The sequence below is a fragment of the Colias croceus genome, chromosome 22 (genome assembly GCF_905220415.1).
Source record: "Colias croceus chromosome 22, ilColCroc2.1".
Classification (NCBI taxonomy): domain Eukaryota; kingdom Metazoa; phylum Arthropoda; class Insecta; order Lepidoptera; family Pieridae; genus Colias; species Colias croceus.
The window spans coordinates 8,700,334-8,721,758 of NC_059558.1; the positions used below are offsets into that span (position 1 = coordinate 8,700,334).

At 37.8% G+C, this 21,425-nt stretch overlaps 1 protein-coding gene and 1 long non-coding RNA gene across 3 annotated transcripts in view; one reads left to right on the top strand and one right to left on the bottom strand.

Annotated features, from left to right (window-relative positions):
• LOC123701877 (prolow-density lipoprotein receptor-related protein 1) overlaps window positions 1–21,425 on the bottom strand; it is a 102,296-nt gene that overhangs the window by 64,860 nt on the left and 16,011 nt on the right. The window contains exons 3-21 of the mRNA XM_045649464.1: window positions 14,933–15,064; window positions 14,063–14,209; window positions 13,401–13,511; window positions 13,095–13,223; window positions 12,095–12,287; window positions 9,355–9,470; window positions 9,015–9,177; window positions 8,527–8,752; window positions 7,941–8,142; window positions 7,568–7,699; window positions 7,097–7,286; window positions 4,133–4,230; window positions 3,783–3,918; window positions 3,464–3,619; window positions 1,556–1,698; window positions 1,245–1,376; window positions 751–979; window positions 414–502; window positions 211–297 (exon numbers count right to left, since the gene is read on the bottom strand). Of these exons, the coding sequence (XP_045505420.1) occupies window positions 211–297; window positions 414–502; window positions 751–979; window positions 1,245–1,376; window positions 1,556–1,698; window positions 3,464–3,619; window positions 3,783–3,918; window positions 4,133–4,230; window positions 7,097–7,286; window positions 7,568–7,699; window positions 7,941–8,142; window positions 8,527–8,752; window positions 9,015–9,177; window positions 9,355–9,470; window positions 12,095–12,287; window positions 13,095–13,223; window positions 13,401–13,511; window positions 14,063–14,209; window positions 14,933–15,064 (2,811 nt within the window). The remainder of the gene's footprint in view (window positions 1–210; window positions 298–413; window positions 503–750; window positions 980–1,244; window positions 1,377–1,555; window positions 1,699–3,463; window positions 3,620–3,782; window positions 3,919–4,132; window positions 4,231–7,096; window positions 7,287–7,567; window positions 7,700–7,940; window positions 8,143–8,526; window positions 8,753–9,014; window positions 9,178–9,354; window positions 9,471–12,094; window positions 12,288–13,094; window positions 13,224–13,400; window positions 13,512–14,062; window positions 14,210–14,932; window positions 15,065–21,425) is intronic.
• Window positions 4,845–6,420, top strand: LOC123701878. 2 transcript variants are annotated; one of them, XR_006752793.1, is made up of 3 exons: window positions 4,845–5,462; window positions 5,721–5,868; window positions 6,021–6,420. It is a non-coding gene; the product is annotated as an uncharacterized LOC123701878 (long non-coding RNA). The 2 variants fall into 2 exon arrangements; XR_006752794.1 differs by having other exon boundaries at window positions 5,721–5,817.

A 21,425-nucleotide genomic window follows, 5' to 3' on the forward strand; every position in this document is an offset into this window, starting at 1 on the left:
TAAAACCCATAATATTCTAATAAACTATGCATTAATAAAATACATTTAACCACTCTATATATACATATCGTCTTCGGAGGCTCGGGGAATATGACGGTTACCGAACAGTGACGAATTTGTCTATGCGCATTATCAGTTTGGGAGTACTGTATACTTATTGATAATAATAATCCTAATCCGTCTTTAAAACTAAATTAATTTCAAATTTACCTTTAAGTCCATCGCAGACCCAGCTTTTTGGAATGCAGCGATTAGTATCGCATTGCATGTATTGATCCTCGTTGCAAGTCACGTTAGCTGGCAAAATAAAATATTTATTTACCATTGCACGCGTATTCCTTGTTTTTGGACAGATTTAATTTCAAGTAAAAGCCAATTTAGTAATTCAAATAAAAAAAATTGGTAATTCTCACCACAGGGGCCACCAGGCGTGGAATTCTCGTCCGAGCCGTCCGGGCAATCTGCGTCACCGTCACACACCAGCGAGCCATCAATACATCGCCTGTTTTACAAATCGTACTGTTCATTATTCAATGTGAAAACAAAATACATGTTGTAAATAAATACAGACTAATGTCATCAACGATTTTAAATAGTAAATATTTGAAATTATGATAAAGTTCATAACTATTGTTTATATTTAATTTTTTTTTTGAGTTTAATGTCAGAAAAAAATGCAGAATGCTGTTAGTATTCAAACTCAAAAGCACTTTTGGAACGTCGTTATATCTGTTGAAATAATAGACCGACCCCCGTCCGCAGTGGAAGTGTTCGGGCGGGCAGCGCGGCGGCTCGGCGGCGGTGCGGTTGGCGCACGAGCTGCCGTCCGCCGCCAGCACGCGCCCCGCCCCGCACGCGCACACGCGCCCCGCCCCCGCCCCACCCCCCGCCCCGCCCACACCGCCCCCCGCACCGCCCCCCGCACCCGCCGCCAGGCACAGCTCCATGCACCCGCCGTTCGCGAACGAGCACGCATTGCCTGATGAAGAGCGTTATAAATTAATGATACGATTCTAACGTTAAAGGAAACACCGATAACGGACTTATGTTCTGAATATATTATTGTTTACAAAACGGCTTCATACATCATTTTGAACACTTTCTTCTGTATCATATTAATTTTTGTCATTATACGAATGATTCAATTACTCTCTCTGCTTCAATAGGGAAATTACAAATCTTTCAAAACACTACTCTCGATCTTCAAAATTTTTTATTAATTAGTTATGAAACAGGAAACTCACGGCCATCCCGCAAGTTCTTGGAGACGAGTCGTATGTCGTAGAGCGGCGGCGGGAACTGGCGCAGCGGCTTCACCACGCCGCGCTCCAGCTTGCGCACCCAGCCCGTGCCGTGCTCGCTCCATATCACATCACCTACACAACATTTCAAATATTACGTCGTTAATTTTGTAAAAAATATATTACAATTTTGTGAATTTTACGTTTGACAGAGATTTGTATTGAATTCTAATTTGAATGACTTTTATTTTTTATTTTCTAGTTATTCAATTTTATAAAAGATTTGTTGTTGATAGAATTGTTTCAAACCGTACCATTATACAAAGCGAGTCCATAAGGCTTGGAGATGGGCACCTGCGGCGTGCTGGCCAGCACCAGCTGCGGCTCGGCGCCCGCAAGCGCGTCGCCGGATGACGTCACACGCAGCCGCTGGATCTTGTTGAGGTACGTGTCACACCTGTGCCACACACATTCTTGGCTTATGAAATAGTTATGTATTACATATTAATTTTTAGATAAACGATTTACGTCATTGGCACCGATTTCAAATCTATTTAGTAAATAGTACAACTAAATATGTAATATTATGTAGTAATTAACAATATCAATTTTTTTTTCTTTTCTTTTTTTTTTTCAACACATATACACAGCTCAATCGGTTACCGGGAAGTGAATCAAAGTTACTTGTTACATTTCAATTTAGTCATCGAGATCAGACAAAAATGCTCATAAAATAAAAACTAAAAAGCCTTAGATCCGAATAAAATGTTTATAGGACCAATTCAAAGTTAAAGTTGTGAAAGTCAAATTTGTCAAAGTCAAAGTTGTCAAAGTCAAAGTTGTCAAGGTCAAAGTTGTCAAGGTCAAAGTTGTCAGTCATTTTGTCAAAGTTAAAGTTGTCAAAAGTCAAAGTTGTCAGTCATTTTGTCAAAGGCAGTTGTCAAAGTCGAAGTTGTCAAAGTCAAATATGTCAAAGTCAAAGTTGTCAAAACCAAAGTTGTCAAAGAAAAAGTTGTCATAGTCAAAGTTGTCAAAAACAAAGTTGTCGGTCAAAGTTGTCAAAATATAAGCTTTCAAAGCCCAAGTTGTCAAAGTCAAAGTTGTCAAAAACAAAGTTTTCAAAGTCAAAGACAGTTTTCAGTCAGACAAAACTCAAAGTTGTCAAAATCAAAGTTGTCAAGGTCAAAGTTGTCAACCAAAGTTTTCAAAATCAAAGACAAAGTTGTCAAAGCCAAAGTTGTCAAAGTCAAAGTTGTCAAAGTCAAAGATGTCAAAGTCAAAGTTGTCAAAACCAAAGGTTTCAAAGCCAAAGTTGTCAAAGTCAAAGAGAAAGTTGTCGAAGTCAAGGACAGTTGTCAAAGTCAAAGTTATCAAAGTCGAAGTTGTCATAGTCAAAGTTGTCAAAACCAAATTTGTCAAAACAAAGTTGTCAGTCAGACAAAAGTCAAAATTGTCAAAGTCAAAGACAAAGTTGTCAGTCAGACAAAAGTCGAAGTTGTCAAGGTCAAAGTTATCAGTCATATTGGTCAAAGTTATCAGTCATATTGTCAGTCAAAGTTGTCAATGTTAAAGTTGTCAAAGTCTAAGTTGTCAAAGTCAAAGCCAAAGTTGTCAGTCAGACGAAAGTCAAAGTTGTCCATGTCTAAGTTGTCAAAGTCAAAGACAAAGTTGTCAGTCAGACAAAAGTCAAAGTTGTCAAAGTCTAAGTTGTCTAAGTCGAAGTTGTCAAGGTCAAAGTTGTCAGTTATTTTGTCAAAGTCTAAGTTGTCTAAGTCGAAGTTGTCAAGGTCAAAGTTGTCAGTTATTTTGTCAAAGTTGTCAAAGTCGAAGTTATCAAAGTTTAAGTTGTCAAGGTCAAAGTTGTCAGTCATTTTGTCAAAGTTAAAGTTGTCAAAGTCGAAGTTATCAAAGTTAAAGTTGTCAAAATCAAAGTTGTCAAAGTCAAAGTTGTCAAAGTCAAAGTTGTCATAGTCAAAGTGAAAGTGTAAGTGAAAGTGAAATTGTGAGTGTAAGTGTAAGTGAAAGTGGGGAGGAACATTATGCGCCATTGACTGCTGATTATGAACGTCATGCATTGCCCCGGGAGTCGGAAACATTCATACAACCATGACCAAATTCAATTCAAATTCCCGAATACGCATACAACCAAATATTCAAAATCAATTCAAAAGTGAGAGTGAGAGAGTGTTGCTGGAGTACTGCATGACATGAGCCACACCCACCAGTACAGATAGTGGCGCGCGGCGTCCAGCACGAGCCCGTTGGGCCAGTGCAGTCCCGCGCCCGCCAGCACGCGCCGCTGCGACCCGTCCATGTTCGCCACCTCGATGCGCCCGCGGCCCCCGCTCGCGCCTTCCCACACGCTCCAATACATCACTCTTTAAAAAAGAACACAATAATATTTTACAATTGCAAATAATCATGTTATCACCATCCACACGCATGCGCACGCACTATGACACGCATTTGCATACGCAAACGCATACGTACACACACGTTTTGTATGTAAAGCATCTATTATATCGTATAGAAGCAACGTACTGGTTGGGCGGGTCGAGCGCGATGGCGCGCGGGTTGAAGTCCCGCTCGTCGACGAGCGCAGCGCGCGCCGCCGCCCAGTCCAGCCGCGCCACGCTGATGCGGCCCAGCGCGTCGTCCGTCCAGTACAGGTTGCGTCCTGACGACCAACACATCTAATTATTATTTTAATCAATACTTTTTCACTATACCTACTGAACGCAAATACAAATTAAAAAGTTTTAGGATGTGAAGTTTTGTGTTCGACTGAAACATTTGAACTATTTTTAACATAAAAAAATTATTGTATTTTAGACGTAGCTACCTGCAACTTGTTATCATTAGAATCATCATAAATGTTCCTCGAGTCTTACCTATCCAGTCTACAGCCAATCCTTCACAATTGTCTACGTCTTCACCAATGAACACCTCGCGGCCACTGCCATCGAATTTTTGTCGAACTATTTCATATCTAGTAAAAAAAAACACCTGAGATTAAGAGGCCTACACCACCGAAACTAGCGCCACCGAACATTTTATTTTTTTACTCCTTAACCAGATCAAATTTAAAAAATCTAGCTCGGTACTTTGCTAGTATATTACTTGTAGTATTTTTGGTATTACTTTTCACTATTCTAACTGTTCATTATTCTAGAGAACTTTTGATTACCGCCAAAAGTGGCCACTTTTGGCGGTAATCAAAAGTTCTCCTAATTTACCGAATGCAAAATAATGAAAAGTAATACCAAAAATACTACAAGTAATATACTAGCAAAGTACCGAGCTAGATTTTTTAAATTTGATCTGGTTTAGGAGTAAAAAAATAAAATGTTGGGGGGGCGCTAGTTTCGGTGGTGTAGTCGCCTTAATATAAAAATTATAATTAGTTGAGGTCATAAAAATGCCATTTGTTTTATAATTTTCGCAGATTTTTTGAAAGCGTACGTATAAGTGCGTACTCGCTTTAATTTTTAGTTAGAATAATAAAACAAAAATTACAAATATTAATCATAGAGCAAGAAACACATCTGGAAATGCGCTTGAATAACAACTTATTCATTGACATCTGTATGTAGTATGTGAGCGTTTTCAAAAAAAAGTGTACCCCTCACTTTTGGCCTGTCCCCTGTGTTTCAAGTCGAATAACGAGTAAAATTTATATGATGGCTAATTATTGTAATGCTTTAAAAGTATTAAATACATCATAATTTGATAAATTCAAACAATAAATTCACGGAAACATTGCGTACTATTTTTTAAATAATCATTTTTAAAACTAAAGTGTCAATTTTTGGCGTGTCCCCATCCGAGTTCTTCGATGTTAGAGAAGCGATTCTAAAAAGTTTTATACCAGGGTACCATAAGTTTTAGTGTCGTTTAAAAGTACATTTATTTGCGAATCGTCCCATGTAGTTCATAATTAGGGCCTTATAATCGTTTAAAAGCAATTTGATTTCCAAAAATATCTTAAAAAGTGGTACCGACCGGACATGTCGGGTTTATCACGGCTAATAATGCCACTTACAAATTTTAGATTACTATTTCAATTTTATAAATGGCAAAATTATCGTTTACTTTCACCGTCCGCTATTTTAAAAAAGCTTGTTTTCAAATGCAGTTCGAGTAAAACAGATGTGTTTTGTGAGTGCAACGGCCGTTGAAATTTCTACTGTCTGGTTTGAGACATATTATTACTTGATACAGGTAAGTAAACATCGTTTAAATACTTTCAGAAGATGAGAAATGTATTCATTAATCGTTATTTACATTTGATAATGAGTGTAGGCACATTTTTTCGTCAGAATATAATTTTGACTATAAACTGAGAAGAAAACGTCACGTCAGTTTTGCAACATTTTGCTTCGTGACCTATAGGCTGACCAAAACTGACAGCATAAAGCCAAGTCTAGATTGTCATTGTAATATTCTTCATAATTTTTTTAATTTTTTTCATATTTTTAGGTATCACTAATCTCGGGACCAAAAAGGACATGTATAATTTGCAAAAAATGGTATTGCCACATTGCAATGAAGGCGTTGGTCAGCAGGTGGTCAGCAGGTATACCCTGAATACATAATAATATGTGATACATGTATGGAAAGTTAAAAGGTGTAGTGTATTTATTTCTTCCTGAAGCTTGAGATTAGTTTTTTTTGTCTTATCATACATACCCTTAACTATTACATTCTTCCTACTGTTATAGGAGTTTGCTGGAAGTTTTGCTACTTTAACCACTTATCTTTTTTTCTTTTTTTTTTCAGATTGGAAAACATTCTAAGTTCCACAAAGCTCCAACAACATGGTTATTTTTCAGTTGCAACTGATCTCTATTAAATTTATGAGGAACGGTAAACGGTTCCTAAATTGTGATAAGGTTCCAGTTAATATAATGTTCGTAACTTTTTACATCGTTTTTTTATTCGTATTACTTCGTGTCCTAAGAAGTAGTATTTACCTTAACGGTATCTTATTATTTATTTAGACTTATTGGGTTAACAGTACTTCTAAAGACATCCGTATAACCGGCTAAAGATATTATATCCTATTTATATTTTGCGAAACTCGCCATAACTCTGAGTTTTGCCCTAAAATTGATACTGTGTCAAACTGTGTGTTGATGTACTTTTTTTATGAGACTAAAATAAAATTTTTGTAAACGTATTCTCGGTTTTATTTTAACCATGTAAATTGAATTCAATATAAACCTAGCCTTATAAAAAATGGTCTATCGGTTTTGCGACAGTCCCCCGTTTTGCGACAAGAAAAAATTTAGTTTTTACATTTTTTTATTATAAGGGGCACAAATAATTTGAATTCAATATTTAAAATGGTTTTACTGTTCCGAAATAAAATAATCACTTTGCCGATTTTAATCGAAATGTATAAAGTATCGTAAAAGTAACGGCTACTTTGGCATCAGCTGTGGCAAAACAGAACTTAAAGCTAGTTTAATAGGAATTTTATTAATTTGTCGACTTCAATTTTCTATTTTTAAATAATGTATGTTATAATCTTCGTAACACAATCAAAATATTTTGCGTCTTTCTTCGTAGTTAATAGTTACATGAGCATTGACGACTGTCGCAAAACTGACACTTTTTTTCACAGTCCCCATTTATTTTGATGATTTCTCGTAAATCAAATTAATCTGCAAGAAATTAAATATAATTTCACTTACTATGATGTATATTTAAAATTTCTAAATAAAAATTTCATTAAAAATGCAACATTTAAAATTTATCCATAAATTCAGTCATGGTACACTTTTTTTTGAAAACGCTCATGTACCATGTTATTAGCAACAAAATTATTATTTTATTTTTATTGAATCATTTACCGATGCACGTCGCAGTAGTAGAGCGTGTCGGTAGCGAAGTCGACGTCGGCAGCGGTTGGGCGGGCGGCGTGCGCGGCGGGCGCGGCCGGCTCGCCCCCGCCCCGCGCCCGCCCCGCCCCGCGCAGCCCCACGCTCTGCACCAGCGGCGGCGACCCGCGGCACACCACCAGCCACTCGTCCTCCTCCACACCTGACGAGACATGTTTTACGGGTACATTCATTAAATGCGAGCGGCGTAGTGCTTCATCCACGTTTGTGTTCATTCGATAAAGCCGTGTTTTATTACGCATAATATTATACATCTGAAAAAGTGATTACACATAATTACTTATTCAGATGTACTTTAGCTTGTTAAATATTGTGATCTATTTTAGCTTGTCAAATAAAAATAAAAATTAATTATTTTTCCGTGAAATTACTTCAGCAATTTTATGACATTCGAATTTGACGTCAATGTATGAATGTACTCACGTTCGCAGTCCCCGTGGCCCACGAGGCGGTACCCGTGCTTGCACATGCACTCCGCGTGCGCGGTGCCGTTGCGGTACGCAGTGATGCACAGGTGCGCGCAGCCTCCCTTGTTCACCGAGCACGGATGTTGCACTGTTGTAGATATTAAAATAAGATTAAAATAAATAAACATCATGTTATCAAGTGATAGCTACCAATTTTACCAATTTCACTATGCAATAGTTGGTGGTAAGTGAAACACTTTACTAGACTGTAGACTGTAATAAACTGTATTAAACTGGCATTAAAACTGTAGAACAACGCACAATAGATTACACACTACAACTACATTATACGTTTCTTATCAAAGTACTATTTTGAATCCGCTAATGACCTATTGGCTGCCTCTGTCGATGGAACACGAGCACGGAGGTGGGGCGGTCTTGCAGCGCGAGCCCCAGCGGCGCGTCGTGCGGGGCGTGCGGGGCGGGCGGGGCGTGTGCGGGCCCCGCGCGCGCCGACACCACGCTGCTGTTGCCCCACACCGGCAGGTACACGCGCCCGTTCAGCACCGAGATGTGCTGCAGCTTCTGCGTCTGTGGGCGAGCGGGCGATACGCTGTAGCGCTAAATGATATCTATGCAGTTACAGGACGATACGCTGCACGATAAGAGTGACAATTGTATGGATCTGTAGTTATCGTTGATACACTTGACGTGAAATTAACTCGCAAAGAAGAATGTAATTAGCTTCTGCCTTATTCCTGTTTGATCTTTCATATATGTAGTAGGTAATTGTATGGACGTCTCTGTGTGTGTGTATGTGCGTACATTCATCGATGTAGGTCTCGTTCGTTATGACTTATGTACTTTCAAAATTTAAAACTAAATAGTTTTTGTAAAACAAACTAAATAGCAACAAAGGTATAAAAAGTCGTAAGTAATAAAGACACACAAATGAATACATCGCATATCTCGTACCGAGTATCCCTTGCGGATGGTGAGGCGGGCGGAGCCGTCGTAGCGCGCGCGCTCCACGCAGTCCAGGTAGGCGTCGGCCCAGTACAGCAGGCGCGCGGCGGGCTCGGCGGCCAGCGCGCCCGGGTACACGAGCCGCCGCGCCGCCAGCGCGCGCCCGTCTGCCCCGCCCAGCGCCGCCGCGCGCACCGCCGCCGCCGACCCGCCCCACACCGTCCAGAACATCAGCCTGCGCACGCAAACACACGCACACTTCATATTATTTATATTTCATTTAAATGATGTCATTTATTGTCATACTACTATAATAGTAGTATGACAATAAATGACATCATTTAACTAATCTAATTATCTATGCGGAGCTATGTTTATATTTGCATTTAAATTGGCGACATTTCAAAAGAATAATGTGTTGTAAAACCACATTTATGCAAATAAGATTATTTTATTTATAGCAGCCACAGCACGCGAGTGGTCGTGTCGGGGCTCACCCGGCGAGCGGGTCGAGCGCGAAGCCGTGCAGCTTGCTGAGGTCGGCGTCGAGCAGCACGCGGCACAGCGCCAGCGCCGCGTCGCACGCGTACACCGCCTCGCGCGACTCGTCCGCCAGGTACCAGTTGCCCGAGATCCAGTCGATGGCCAGGTGCGACACCGCTGACCGACAGATACACATGTATGTTAATGTTTACCATTTACACTATAAGAAATAAAGTAATAAAAAACATAGCAATCAACGATACGTACAATGGATTTCTAAAAACGTGCTAACAATACTAATAATAACGTGTTACAATTGGATAAATACTATAGCCTTCATAAATATGTACTCACATTCGAGGTCCGGAAAGAGATCGGGCGTCGCCAGATGTGTGCGTTTGGAGAAGTCGTCCGCGTCCACACACACGATGCCGCTGCGACTCACGTTGTGATGGATGTAGCAGATCGATCTAAATGGAAAAGAGTATGGAACAGAAAATAAATATACATACAAATGTGCCGTATATACAGGGTGTAATCGTTAAGTGTGCACAAGCGATTATTCCGTAAATATTGCAAATATCAAAAAACTTTAAACTGATATCGATAGTACTTAACCTAATGAGTAAAATGGCCAGAATATTTTTTTAAAAATAAAACGAGAAATATCCAAAAATGTTACATTAAACGCTCCCATACAATTTATTTCCCCTACATTTTGTATTCATAGCAGATTTTCGAAGTGACGTCCTCATTGTGCAATACAATGAGGCGCTCTATTTACAGTTTCTAAATGAAGTTCCCTTCAAATTTACGAAATAATTAAAGCAGAAAATCAAAAAAAGAATGAAAAAGCTAAAATCTTTCGTATTAAATGTACATGGGATATTCATATCTCATACTAAATGTATGGGAGGGTTTAAAGTATTTTTTTTGGATATAACTCGTTTTATTTTTAAAAATTTATTAGTACTATTTTACTCATTACGTTAAGTACTTTCGATATCAGTTTAAAGTTTTTTGATATCTCTAATAGTTACGGAATAATCGCTTGTGCACACTTAACTTTCCTCTTGAATCACTAACTATTAAAAAGAGACTGCATCGAGATCCGTTGCTTAGTTTTAAAGATTTAAGCATACAGAGAAAGTGACTTTGTTTTATACTATGTAGACTTTGTTATAAACTATGTAATATGTATGTATTTAAAGCGGTTTGTAATATTAGTAATAGGAGCGCATCGCCAACAAACTGCTCTACAGTTTGGCGAAAATTTGTATAAACAAAGATTTTTATTTCAATAAAAAAAAACGATTATATGTATAATTAATTAACCCTGCAATAGTCGTGTAGGGTTACAAGTGTAATCCAGTGATACAAAATTGAAAATTTCTATAAATCTAATAGCTCCAGTTATTTCATCCTTCATGTACTCTTAAGTTGAATAATTTGAAAACTTCATGTACTCTTAAGTTGATAGTAAAGAAGACCATGTAGAGAAACAGCAGTAGATGCCTATAACCCTTTGAATCTATTCAACGTCGTGATTTCATGCGATGCAAATGCCATGCAAGTACCATGCAAGTGCCATGCAAGTGCCCTGGGGAATGCATGGAAATGCCCGGGAAATGCCCGGAACATGCCTGGAAAATGTCTGGAAAAGCCCGGGAAATCCCCGGAAAATGCCTGGGAAATGTCAGGAAAATGCCTGGAAAATGTCTGGAAATTGCCTGGGGAATGCCTAGAAAATGTCCGGAAAATTCCAGGAAAATGTCCGGAAAAAGCCTGGAAAATATCCGGAAAATGCCTGAGAAATGCCTGGAAAATCCCCGGAAAATGCTTGGGAAATACCTGGGAAATGTCCCGAAAATGCCTGGAAAATGTCTGGGTAATGACCGGAAAATATGCGGAAAATGTCTGGAAAATATCCGGAAAATGCGTGAAAATGTCTGGGAAATGCCGGGAAAATATCCGGTAAATCCCCGGAAAATGTCAGGAAAATGCCTGGAAAATGTCTGGAAATTGCCTGGGGAATGCCTAGAAAATGTCCGGAAAATTCCAGGAAAATGTCCGGAAAAAGCCTGGAAAATATCCGGAAAATGCCTGAGAAATGCCTGGAAAATCCCCGGAAAATGCTTGGGAAATACCTGGGAAATGTCCCGAAAATGCCTGGAAAATGTCTGGGTAATGACCGGAAAATATGCGGAAAATGTCTGGAAAATATCCGGAAAATGCGTGAAAATGTCTGGGAAATGCCGGGAAAATATCCGGTAAATCCCCGAAAAATATCTGGGAAATGCCGGGAAAATGCCTAGGAAAATCCCCGGAAAATCCCCGGAAAATCCCCGGATAATGCTTGGGAAATACCTGGGAAATGTCCCGAAAATTCCCGGATAATTCCGGGAAAATGGAAAATGTCCGGAAAATGTCCGGAAAATGCGTGGAAATGTCCGGGAAAAGCGTGGAAATGCCTGGAAAATCTCCGATCTCCGGAAAATGTCAGGAAAATGTCTGGGAAATTCCCGGAAAATATCCGGGAAATGCCGGGAAAATGCCTGGGAAATGTCTGGAAAATATCCGGAAAATGCGTGTAAATGTCCGGAAAATGCGTGAAAATGTCTGGGAAATGCCCGGGAAATATCCGGAAAATGCGTGTAAATTCCCGGAAAATATCCAGAAAATGCGTGGAAATGTCCGGAAAATGCGTAGAAAATGCCTGGAAAATCCCCGGAAAATGTCAGGGAAATGTCCGGAAAAAGCCTGGAAAATGCCTGGGATTTCCCAGGGTAATGCCTGGAAAATGTGTGAAAATGCGTGGAAATGTCCGGAAAATGCCTGGAAAATCCCCCGGCCGTAATAATAAAATTTATTACGGCCATTTTACTCATTAGGTTAAGTACTTTCGATATCAGTTTAAAGTCTTTCGTTATCTGTAATACTTACGGAAAAATCGCCTGTGCACACTTAACGATTACACCCTGTATATACCAGTTTAATATGTTTTGCTCATCTCTTTTTTTTTTATTAAGACCAAAAGGGACGCAGTATCAAGGAAAAATGTATTGACCATATTACGCGTCGTGTACATACTTACCTATTGGTGTAATGTATATCGATCGCTCGCACGTTGAGCGCGGCGAGCGTGTGGTTGCGGGGCGCAGTGTGGGGGGTGTGTGCGGTGTGCGGGGTGTGGGGGGTGTGGGGGGCGGGCGGGGAGGGGGGGAGCCACGCACGCCGCACCTCGCTCTGCGTCACCACCACCAGAGACAGCGGCTCCGACGGCGGGTCTGTAACGATATAAATGTATCCTCTGTTAAAAAAAAACGACGTGTGGCACTCGGGGACTGCCGCGGCAAAGCATATTGCATGCTATGCCTTCAAGCCACACCTCCGCCCGTTGGAGTGGGGAGCGTGAGGTTTTTTCGTTACGGAATTTCTGGATTCGGTCCCCGCGCTCAAGGCCCGTGATAGAAGCTATGCAATAGCTTAAAAAATGCAATTTATTTGCAAGTAAACATGGTATAGAAAGGTCTTAAAATACATTATTACAGCATGTTTAGCCGTCATTCAACGGTATGCAAATTACTTAAATACATTATATATGTCACTTAATCTTTCTTAATTTTATTTTATTATAATTAATTCATATTTTGTAATTCATTCACATTATCCATTATATTTCACAATTATATAATAATAATAATAATATTTCACAATTCATTCATATACATATTCATTACAAAAATTACATACATTAAATACATTACAAAATCAAAATCAAAATCAAGACGCAAGTAGACAATGTTATTTACGAGTTTAGGTATTCTTTGACACTGTAAAAACATTTCTGTTGAATTATGCCCTCATTAATTCGAAAGCATCGAATTTGTGATAAAAAAAATGAAATAAATGTAAAACATTATGATATTATTATCATACAATATTACAAATTCACTATAAAGAATAACACAAAATGTGATGGGAACGCGGGCACATTTATTCGTCCCCTCAAATATATTATTACGTAAACAATATTTTAAACGCATGTCGAGTAGTATTTCTTGCACACACTAACAAAAAAAATGTATTTTTACCGTTAATAGCAACACAGGATCTCTGATCATCTTGCAGCGCGTACCCGGCGGCGCACGCGCACGTGAACGAGCCCGCCGTGTTGTGGCATTGTTGCGCGCACGCACCTTCCCACTGACATTCATCACTATCTGCAAACAAAACTTACTTGAAAAAAGGCTTGGAGTCTATATTCGACTATTCCACTTAAAATTTCGTTCACTTGTTTTAAGTCTGATTTATTGTAAACACTTTTCGTGAATGACCATAGATATCAGTTTTTTACTAAGTATATGTCACGTAATGTATAAACCATAATGATGACGTACCAACACACGTGCCGTTCCTGGGCTCGTAGCCGGGCGCGCAGTAGCAGGCGAGCCCCTCGTGCGTCGGCCGGCACGCGCTGCAGCCCAGCGCCGCGCACTGCGACTCTGTGACTGGAACAATTTACAAGCTGTCGTTAGTCGTTACAGATACTGAAACAAACCTAGTATAATTTGTTATGTAGGCATACCAACAGTGTTTAAATAAAACATAGAATAATTAAATTATTAGTATTTATCCACGATGTATACACCACTTACAGTTATTTACAAAAACTAAAAAGATATCAATTAATCTAATTATTGATATGAATTTAATATTAATCTAAAAATATTATAAAGATACTTTGACAAGAATATGTTGCCACAATTTTTGCTCGCAGAAGTTATCTTAACACAAATTTTTTATCAGAAAAATTGGAATGCTTTGAAACTACAAATTTAATATTAAAGGATTAAATGCAAAGATTAATTATACATACGACACCCCCTATAATAAAGAAACAAACAAAAATAAAAACTAGCCATTATTTTGGGATTTATCAACATTGCATAGCATTTTTCTCTATAAAAAAATATTCAAGACAAAATTGTTTTGTTTATTGCTTGACTATTTTATAAAAGGTATTATAATTGATAGATTTGTTATGATTGCGTGCACTCACAGTTGTTGCAGATGGCCCACTCGTCGCTGCCGTCGAGGCAGTGCCGCACACCGTCGCAGAACTGCTCCACGGGCACGCAGCTGAAGCGGCCCTCCAGCGGCGTGCTGCACCGCGCCCAGTTGCCCCAGCACTTGAAGTCCTTCTCACCTGGACCGACAGACAGTTTGCCCCTCAATTGTTATAACATACAGATAGCGGAACCTACTTTGTTTTATACTATGTAGTGATGCATAGTTATCGCATGCCATAACACGTTATTTCCACAATGCGATAGTCATATTACAACATTTTAGCTAAAGATCAAGAGAGCTTCATTTATCTGTGAAAGATCCGTTAGAATAAGGCATATTATGCTCTTCAAAATTACGAAGAATTATGGAATGAAGGAATCCTAATTCTCAAAAGAAACTTCCTATGATAGGTACAACAGCTGTTACTCTAAAACTTGGCATTACGCGTTTTTAAAAGTTTCTTTGAAAAACTTTTTCAATTAATAAATTTCAATTAATAGCAATATTGCTAACATAACTTTCATAAAGTAAATCTTTAAAAATACCGTAATATTGAGGATAACTCTCATCTCCAAATAAAATTTTGTGTCACTGTTGTAGTTTGAAAACAGTCAACCCACGCTTTACATCAGACACTTCACACACGATACGTCACACACATGACACTTCACATATGCATATGCATTAATTCATCAATTATATATTTTATACTTTCGATTAAAAGTTAGTATGCCACAACATCTTATAATCCTTAAAAAATGCTTTTACCACAATGGAATGTTTCGATGCGGCCGTATACAGGCAAAAACCTAATGAATTACACAAGATAAAGAAAGTAGAATCAGTAACTGCATCTTACACATGTAAGGGTCTTCATCGGAGGAGTCGTGCGGGCCGCAGTCGGCGTCGCCGTCGCAGCGCCAGCTGTCCGCCACGCACAGCCCGCTGCGCACGCACCGGAACTGCCCCGCTCCGCACGTCGTGTTCCATGCTATATTGTATTATATGTACATTTATATATATATATATATATATATATATATATATATATATATATATATATATATATAGATATCTCCATGGGCACTATGTTGATCAAACGTGCCATATAGTTAGTAATTATTTGATCCGTTTTCACTTGTTGATCCGGTTGGTATTTGTGGATCCATTGCCACACCACCGTCCGTATGTGGATCCGAACGGAGCCACAAGTGTCACCATCAGTAATAATAATAATTACGTGCTTTTTATACAAATCCACCTTTTTTGCGTTTTAGCTCTTGTTGATCCGATTCAAATGAGCCAATCAGAGCCCACCGAGCTCAGCCATTGGTCGCTTGCGGCCTTAGCCATTTGAAGGTTTAAAGAAATTTATTCCCGTTACAGAAACGTATGTTGCCGTTCGCCTTCCATAATTTGTTCGGATCTTCAGGAGGGCAAGATAGCTAGCTCGTCCATTAGGATAGTGGCGATTTGATGTTGAGATTTTAATATTAATTGTATTTATGTTTTTATGTAGCGCTTTGCGGATGAACATACACGTATTATAAAAATATAATTGTTTTAAATTCATTATTTTAGTGTCGTCGTAGATTTTATTTGTAGAAGTTAAAAAAGGATAGTTAAAGATAGTTTTAATGATTTTATTTTGTAAAATTTGGAGTGGCGCTAATTTATTTTTGTAAGCACTCCCCCATACTTCTATTAAATACATTAGGTGCGGCTTTACAAAGGTGTTGTATGAGGAATGCAAGAAGTATTATTACGCAGAGATCTAAGAAGTGCTGATAATTTATTTTTTAGGTGGTCGATGTGATAATTCCATTTCAGGGAGCTGCCGATTCGCAGATCTAGGTTATAATTTTGTTATGAGCTTTGAATTTAGATATATTTATTTTTAGTAGATTGCATTGAAACCATTTATTTAATTCATTTTGTGCTTGCGCTATCATGTCATGTATATAGGGACCAAAATAAAACAAATTACATTTGCTCTTTCTGTCCCGTAGTTCCTTGATTAAGTTTTAATTTATATGAAGTTGATTTTTAGACGTAAAACCCGATGGGTTGGCTGACTGATTTATTGATTGAAGATTTAATTCCAGTGATTTTACTCTCACCCTGGTTTATCTGGGATTCTAATTGAGAAATTAAGTAGCAGTAATTATCATACATGCTGATGACTAATTAATTTCATTGAATTGATTCGTATTTTGGCGAATTAAATTCAAGGATTGTTCGTTGGACGATTTAATTTCGGTAATTTGTGTTTTTACCTCAGAAATGTTTTCATGAATTTTGTTTACTATTTGTTCATTTGAGCATATATATTTTTCAAGTAATGTACTAATACGGCTCAACTCCGACCGAATATCCTTCATATCATCACTACATCTGCAATCTTGTTCTAGCGGTTGTTTCCGTTTTCTGTAAGTAATTTGAGTATCAGTTGGCATAGAACTCGTAGAAAACGAACTTAGCTTCGATAGGTCGGGATGCGATCCCACTGCACCACTGCTGATTAAACGTGTTGGCGATCTGCGTACACTCATATTTACTCCGCAATGGATAATTTGTGCAGGAATATGAGTCGTCATTTGTTTGACCTAAATCTAACATTTTAATTATTTTATCAGATTGATATCAGCATCAGGGCAAAGGCGAACGCTATACGTCAATAAATATTATCATAATAATCTTGATATTTACTGATGATTCAAGAGGTAGGTTGTTATTAGTAGGATGCATAGTACTTGAGAATTATCACCGTCGCTGTATGACGAAAGGTTCGTCCAAATATCTGTCTTTTTAGGGTTCCGTATTTTTAGTTTCACAACGTTTTCTATAAGTTTCAATTGAATTACGGTCGACTTCTTCAACTTCCATAAGACTCAGGAGATTTTTTGCTTGCCCTAATTTCATATCCCCATGTCAATATCATGCAAGTGCATATAAATGGAACAGATCAACATACGACTAATGATTTGGTATATAAAACGGAGTCAAGAAGTATTTAAGCATTTCAAAATTTGAACCGTTACGAAGTCGAGTTTGTCTAGTCTAGGCGGATTTAGCAATGTATGGAAGGTTAACTAACTATAATATGTTTGTGTACGGAGCCAACAAATACTGTAGAGTTTACGAAAAATTAATCTACGTTACTTAATATACAGTTTCGTTTTGTCGGATCAAATAAAGCTGTAATTTTGATAATATAAATGTTGCATAGATCTTGCCCGGAGTGGCAACGGCGCAAATTTTTGGCCGATGTTGCCAAACGTATTCGTGGAGAAATTGATATACTCAACATTTTTATTGCTAAGATCTCGAACTGAATCGACTCCGTAACGGCCGAAATTCAGAAACCCATAAACACTTGTTGGCTCCGTTTTATATACCAAATCCAAAGTCGTATGTTGATCAGATCCATTTATATTATCAAAATTACAGCTTTATTTGATCCGACAAAACGAAACTGTATATTAAGTAACGTAGATTAATTTTTCGTAATCACTACAGTATTTGTTGGCTCCGTACACAAACATATTATAGTTAGGTATAATGTTCCATACATTGCTAAATCCGCCTAGACTAGACGAACTCGACTCAGTAACGGTTCAAATTTTGAAATGCTCAAACACTTCTTGACTCCGTTTTATATACCAAATCATAAGTCGTATGTTGATCTGTTCCATTTATATGCACTTGCATGATATTGACATGGGGATATGAAATTAGGGCTAACAAAAAATCTCCTGAGTTTTATGCAAGTTGAAGAAGTTGACCGTAATTCAATTGAAACTTATAGAAAATGTTGTGAAACTAAAAATACGGAACCCTAAAAAGATAGATATTTACGAACCTTTCGTCATACAGTGACGGTGATAATTCTCAAGTAGTATGCATCCTACAAATAACAACCTACCTCTTGAATCATCAGTAAATATCAAGATAATTATCATAATATTTATTGACATGTAGCGTTCGCCTGTGCCCTGATTCTGATATCAATCTGATAAAATAATTAAAATGTTAGATTTAGGTCAAACAAATGACGACTCATATTCCTGCACAAATTATCCATTGCGGAGTAAATATGAGTGTACGCAGATCGCCAACACGTTTAACCAGCAGTGGTGCAGTGGGTACTACCGGTGGATCGCATCCCGATCTATCGAAGCTAAGTTCGTTTTCTACGAGTTCTACGCCAACTGATACTCAAATTACTTACAGAAAACGGAAACAACCGCTAGAACAAGATTGCAGATTTAGTGATGATATGAAGGATATTCGGTCGGAGTTGAGCCGTATTAGTACATTACTTGAAAAATATGTATGCTCAAATGAACAAAATAGTAAACAAAATTCATGAAAACATTTCTGAGGTAAAAACACAAATTACCGAAATTAAATCGTCCAACGAACAATCTTTGAATTTAATTCGCCAAAATACGAATCAAATCAATGAAATTAAGTCATGAGCATGTATGATAATTACTAGGGTTGTAACGGAACTCCGCCTCCGCCTCCGTTACTGCGGAACTTCCGCAAAGAATTTAACCTCCGCCTCCGCATCCGCCTCCGCAAAATTTATGCGGAGTCATATCGGATGTTCATTTACGATCACAAACAACGCGCAAGGAGTGACGCTAGGCGACGCGGCCGCTCGGCTGCGTGTTTTCAGGTGAAGTTTTGAGATTTTGTCACCAATATAAAGTGTGCATTCCAACCTGGCTGATATGTTGAAGAATTGCAGTGATGAAGAGGAATCGGAAAATGACAGCATGGATACCAACAGCAACCTCATGATATGGAAAACGAACGAACAGTTATTTAGTGCTGCTGGTTTAATTTACGAACCCTTGAGAAACCGCTTAGAAGGCGAAAATGCCGCAAAGCTTTTGTTCATATATGTAATATAATTTGCCTCTTGTCAATTTTGATTACTAAGATGAATCATGAACATGTATGTACAATTGTACACATTATCTATACATATAATAAATCTGTAGAAGGGTCAATTCTGTACATTGAAAATATTGAAAAAATAAATAGCAGGCGGTGTTACTGGATCGATACCAAACCCAAATATGTGATTAAAACAATTTTTGTCTGTCTGTCTGTCCGTCTGTCTGTCTGTCTGTCTGTATGTTCAGGCATCACGTGAAAACTAATGGTTCGATTTCGATGAAACTTGGTATAATTATACTTTATTATCCTGGGCATAAAATAGGATACTTTTTTTTCCCGAAAAAATACGTAGAAAAAAAATCTTAATTATTCCGCGCGGACGGAGTCGCGGGCGGAAGCTAGTATATAATATAAATAAATGTTGCTGACTCTGTTAATCATAAATATTAAATTTATTTATATTTTCCCAACAAATTTCACCTCCGCCTCCGCCTCCGTTAACCTCCGCATCCGCGGAGGTGAACCTCTTCACCTCCGCATCCGCCTCCGCCTCCGTTAAGTAGGCCTCCGTTACAACCCTAATAATTACTGAACAAAACATATTATTGAAGAGTACTATTTCTCAATTAGAATCCCAGATAAACCAGGGTGAGAGTAAAATAAAATTACTGAAATTAAATCTTCAATCAATAAATCAGTCAGTCATGAGCCAACTCATCGGGTTTTACGTCTAAAAATCAACTTCATATAAATAAAAACTTAATCAAGGAACTACGGGACAGAAAGAGCCGCGAAAAAAATGTAATTTTTGCTGGTTTCCCAGAATTGACATTTTATAACTCAGAGGAGAGGAAATCTAAAGACAACTACGAAATTTTAAAAATTACCTCACTAATAAGTTCAGACCTACCGAAGCCAGTAAAAATATATAATTATAAATAAGCTTAAAAACTTACTTCAAACTGTAGTACAGGTCTTGATGGTATTACTACAAAAGCAATTAAATGCATTAAAAGAAAAATTAAATCATACCTTAAGCGACTGTTTTAACCAAGCCATAATTCAAAGACGTTTTCCGGACTCGTTAAAAATAGCGAAGGTAACTCCTATCTATAAGAGTGGCTCAAAATTTGAACCTGGTGACTATAGGCCAATTTCGGTTTTGCCAGTATTGTCAAAAATATTGGAGAAATTTTACACACAAGATTAGAAAAATATTTAGACTCATTTAATTTTATTTCAGTGCGTCAATACGGATTTAAGCCAAAAAGTAACACTCTGTCAGCGACTATGGACCTAACTATTTAAATGAAACAGAACATTGACACAAACAATATAGTTTTGGGAGTGTTTATTGACCTACAAAAGGCCTTCGATACCGTTTCTCACGAACTTTTAATAAAGAAATTAACATCCATTAACATTAATGGTAAAGCACTAGATATGCTGAAATCATAATATTTAAAAAATCGATAAATATTTCACAAATAGTTAAAATAGATAACCACGATAGCATTCCCTTACCAATTACATGTGGCATACATGGTTCGATTCTAGGCCCATTGCTTTTTTTAATTTATATTATTAATTTACAAGATTTAAAGCTAAAGGGTCACCTAACACTTTATGCGGATGACACTTGTCTGTTTTATTTTGTTCCCTCTATACATGACATGATAGCGCAAGCACAAAATGAATTAAATAAATGGTTTCAATGCAATCTCCTAAAAATAAATATATCTAAATTCAAAGCTCATAACAAAATTATTCCGCCATACGCTCCATTTAAAATTAACGGTGTTGTATTAGAACATAAAACCCACGAGAAATAACCTAGATTTGCGAATCGGCAGCTCTCTGAAATGGAATTATCACATCGACCATCTAAAAAATAAATTATCAGCACTTCTTAGATCTCTGCGTAATATTACTTCTTGCATACCCCATAAATTACGCCACACCATCTACAACACGTTAGCAAAGCCGCACCTAATGTATTTAATAGAAGTCTGGGGGAGTGCTTACAAAAATAAATTAGCGCCACTCCAAATTTTACAAAATAAAATCATTAAATCATCTTAAACTATCCTTTTTTAACTTCTACAAATAAAATCTACGACGACACTAAAATAATGAATTTAAAACAATTATACTTTTATAATACGTGTATGTTCATCCGCAAAGCGCTACATAAAAACATAAATACAAATATTATAATCTCAACACCAAATCGCCACTATCCTAATAGACGAGCTAGCTATCTTGCCCTCCCGAAGATCCGAACAAATTATGGAAGGCGAACGGCAACATACGTTTCTATAACGGAAATAAATGTCTTTAAACCTTCAAATGGCTAAGGCCGCAAGCGACCAATGGCTGAGCTCGGTGGGCTCTGATTGGCTCATTTGAATCGGATCAACAAGAGCTTAAACGCAAAAAAG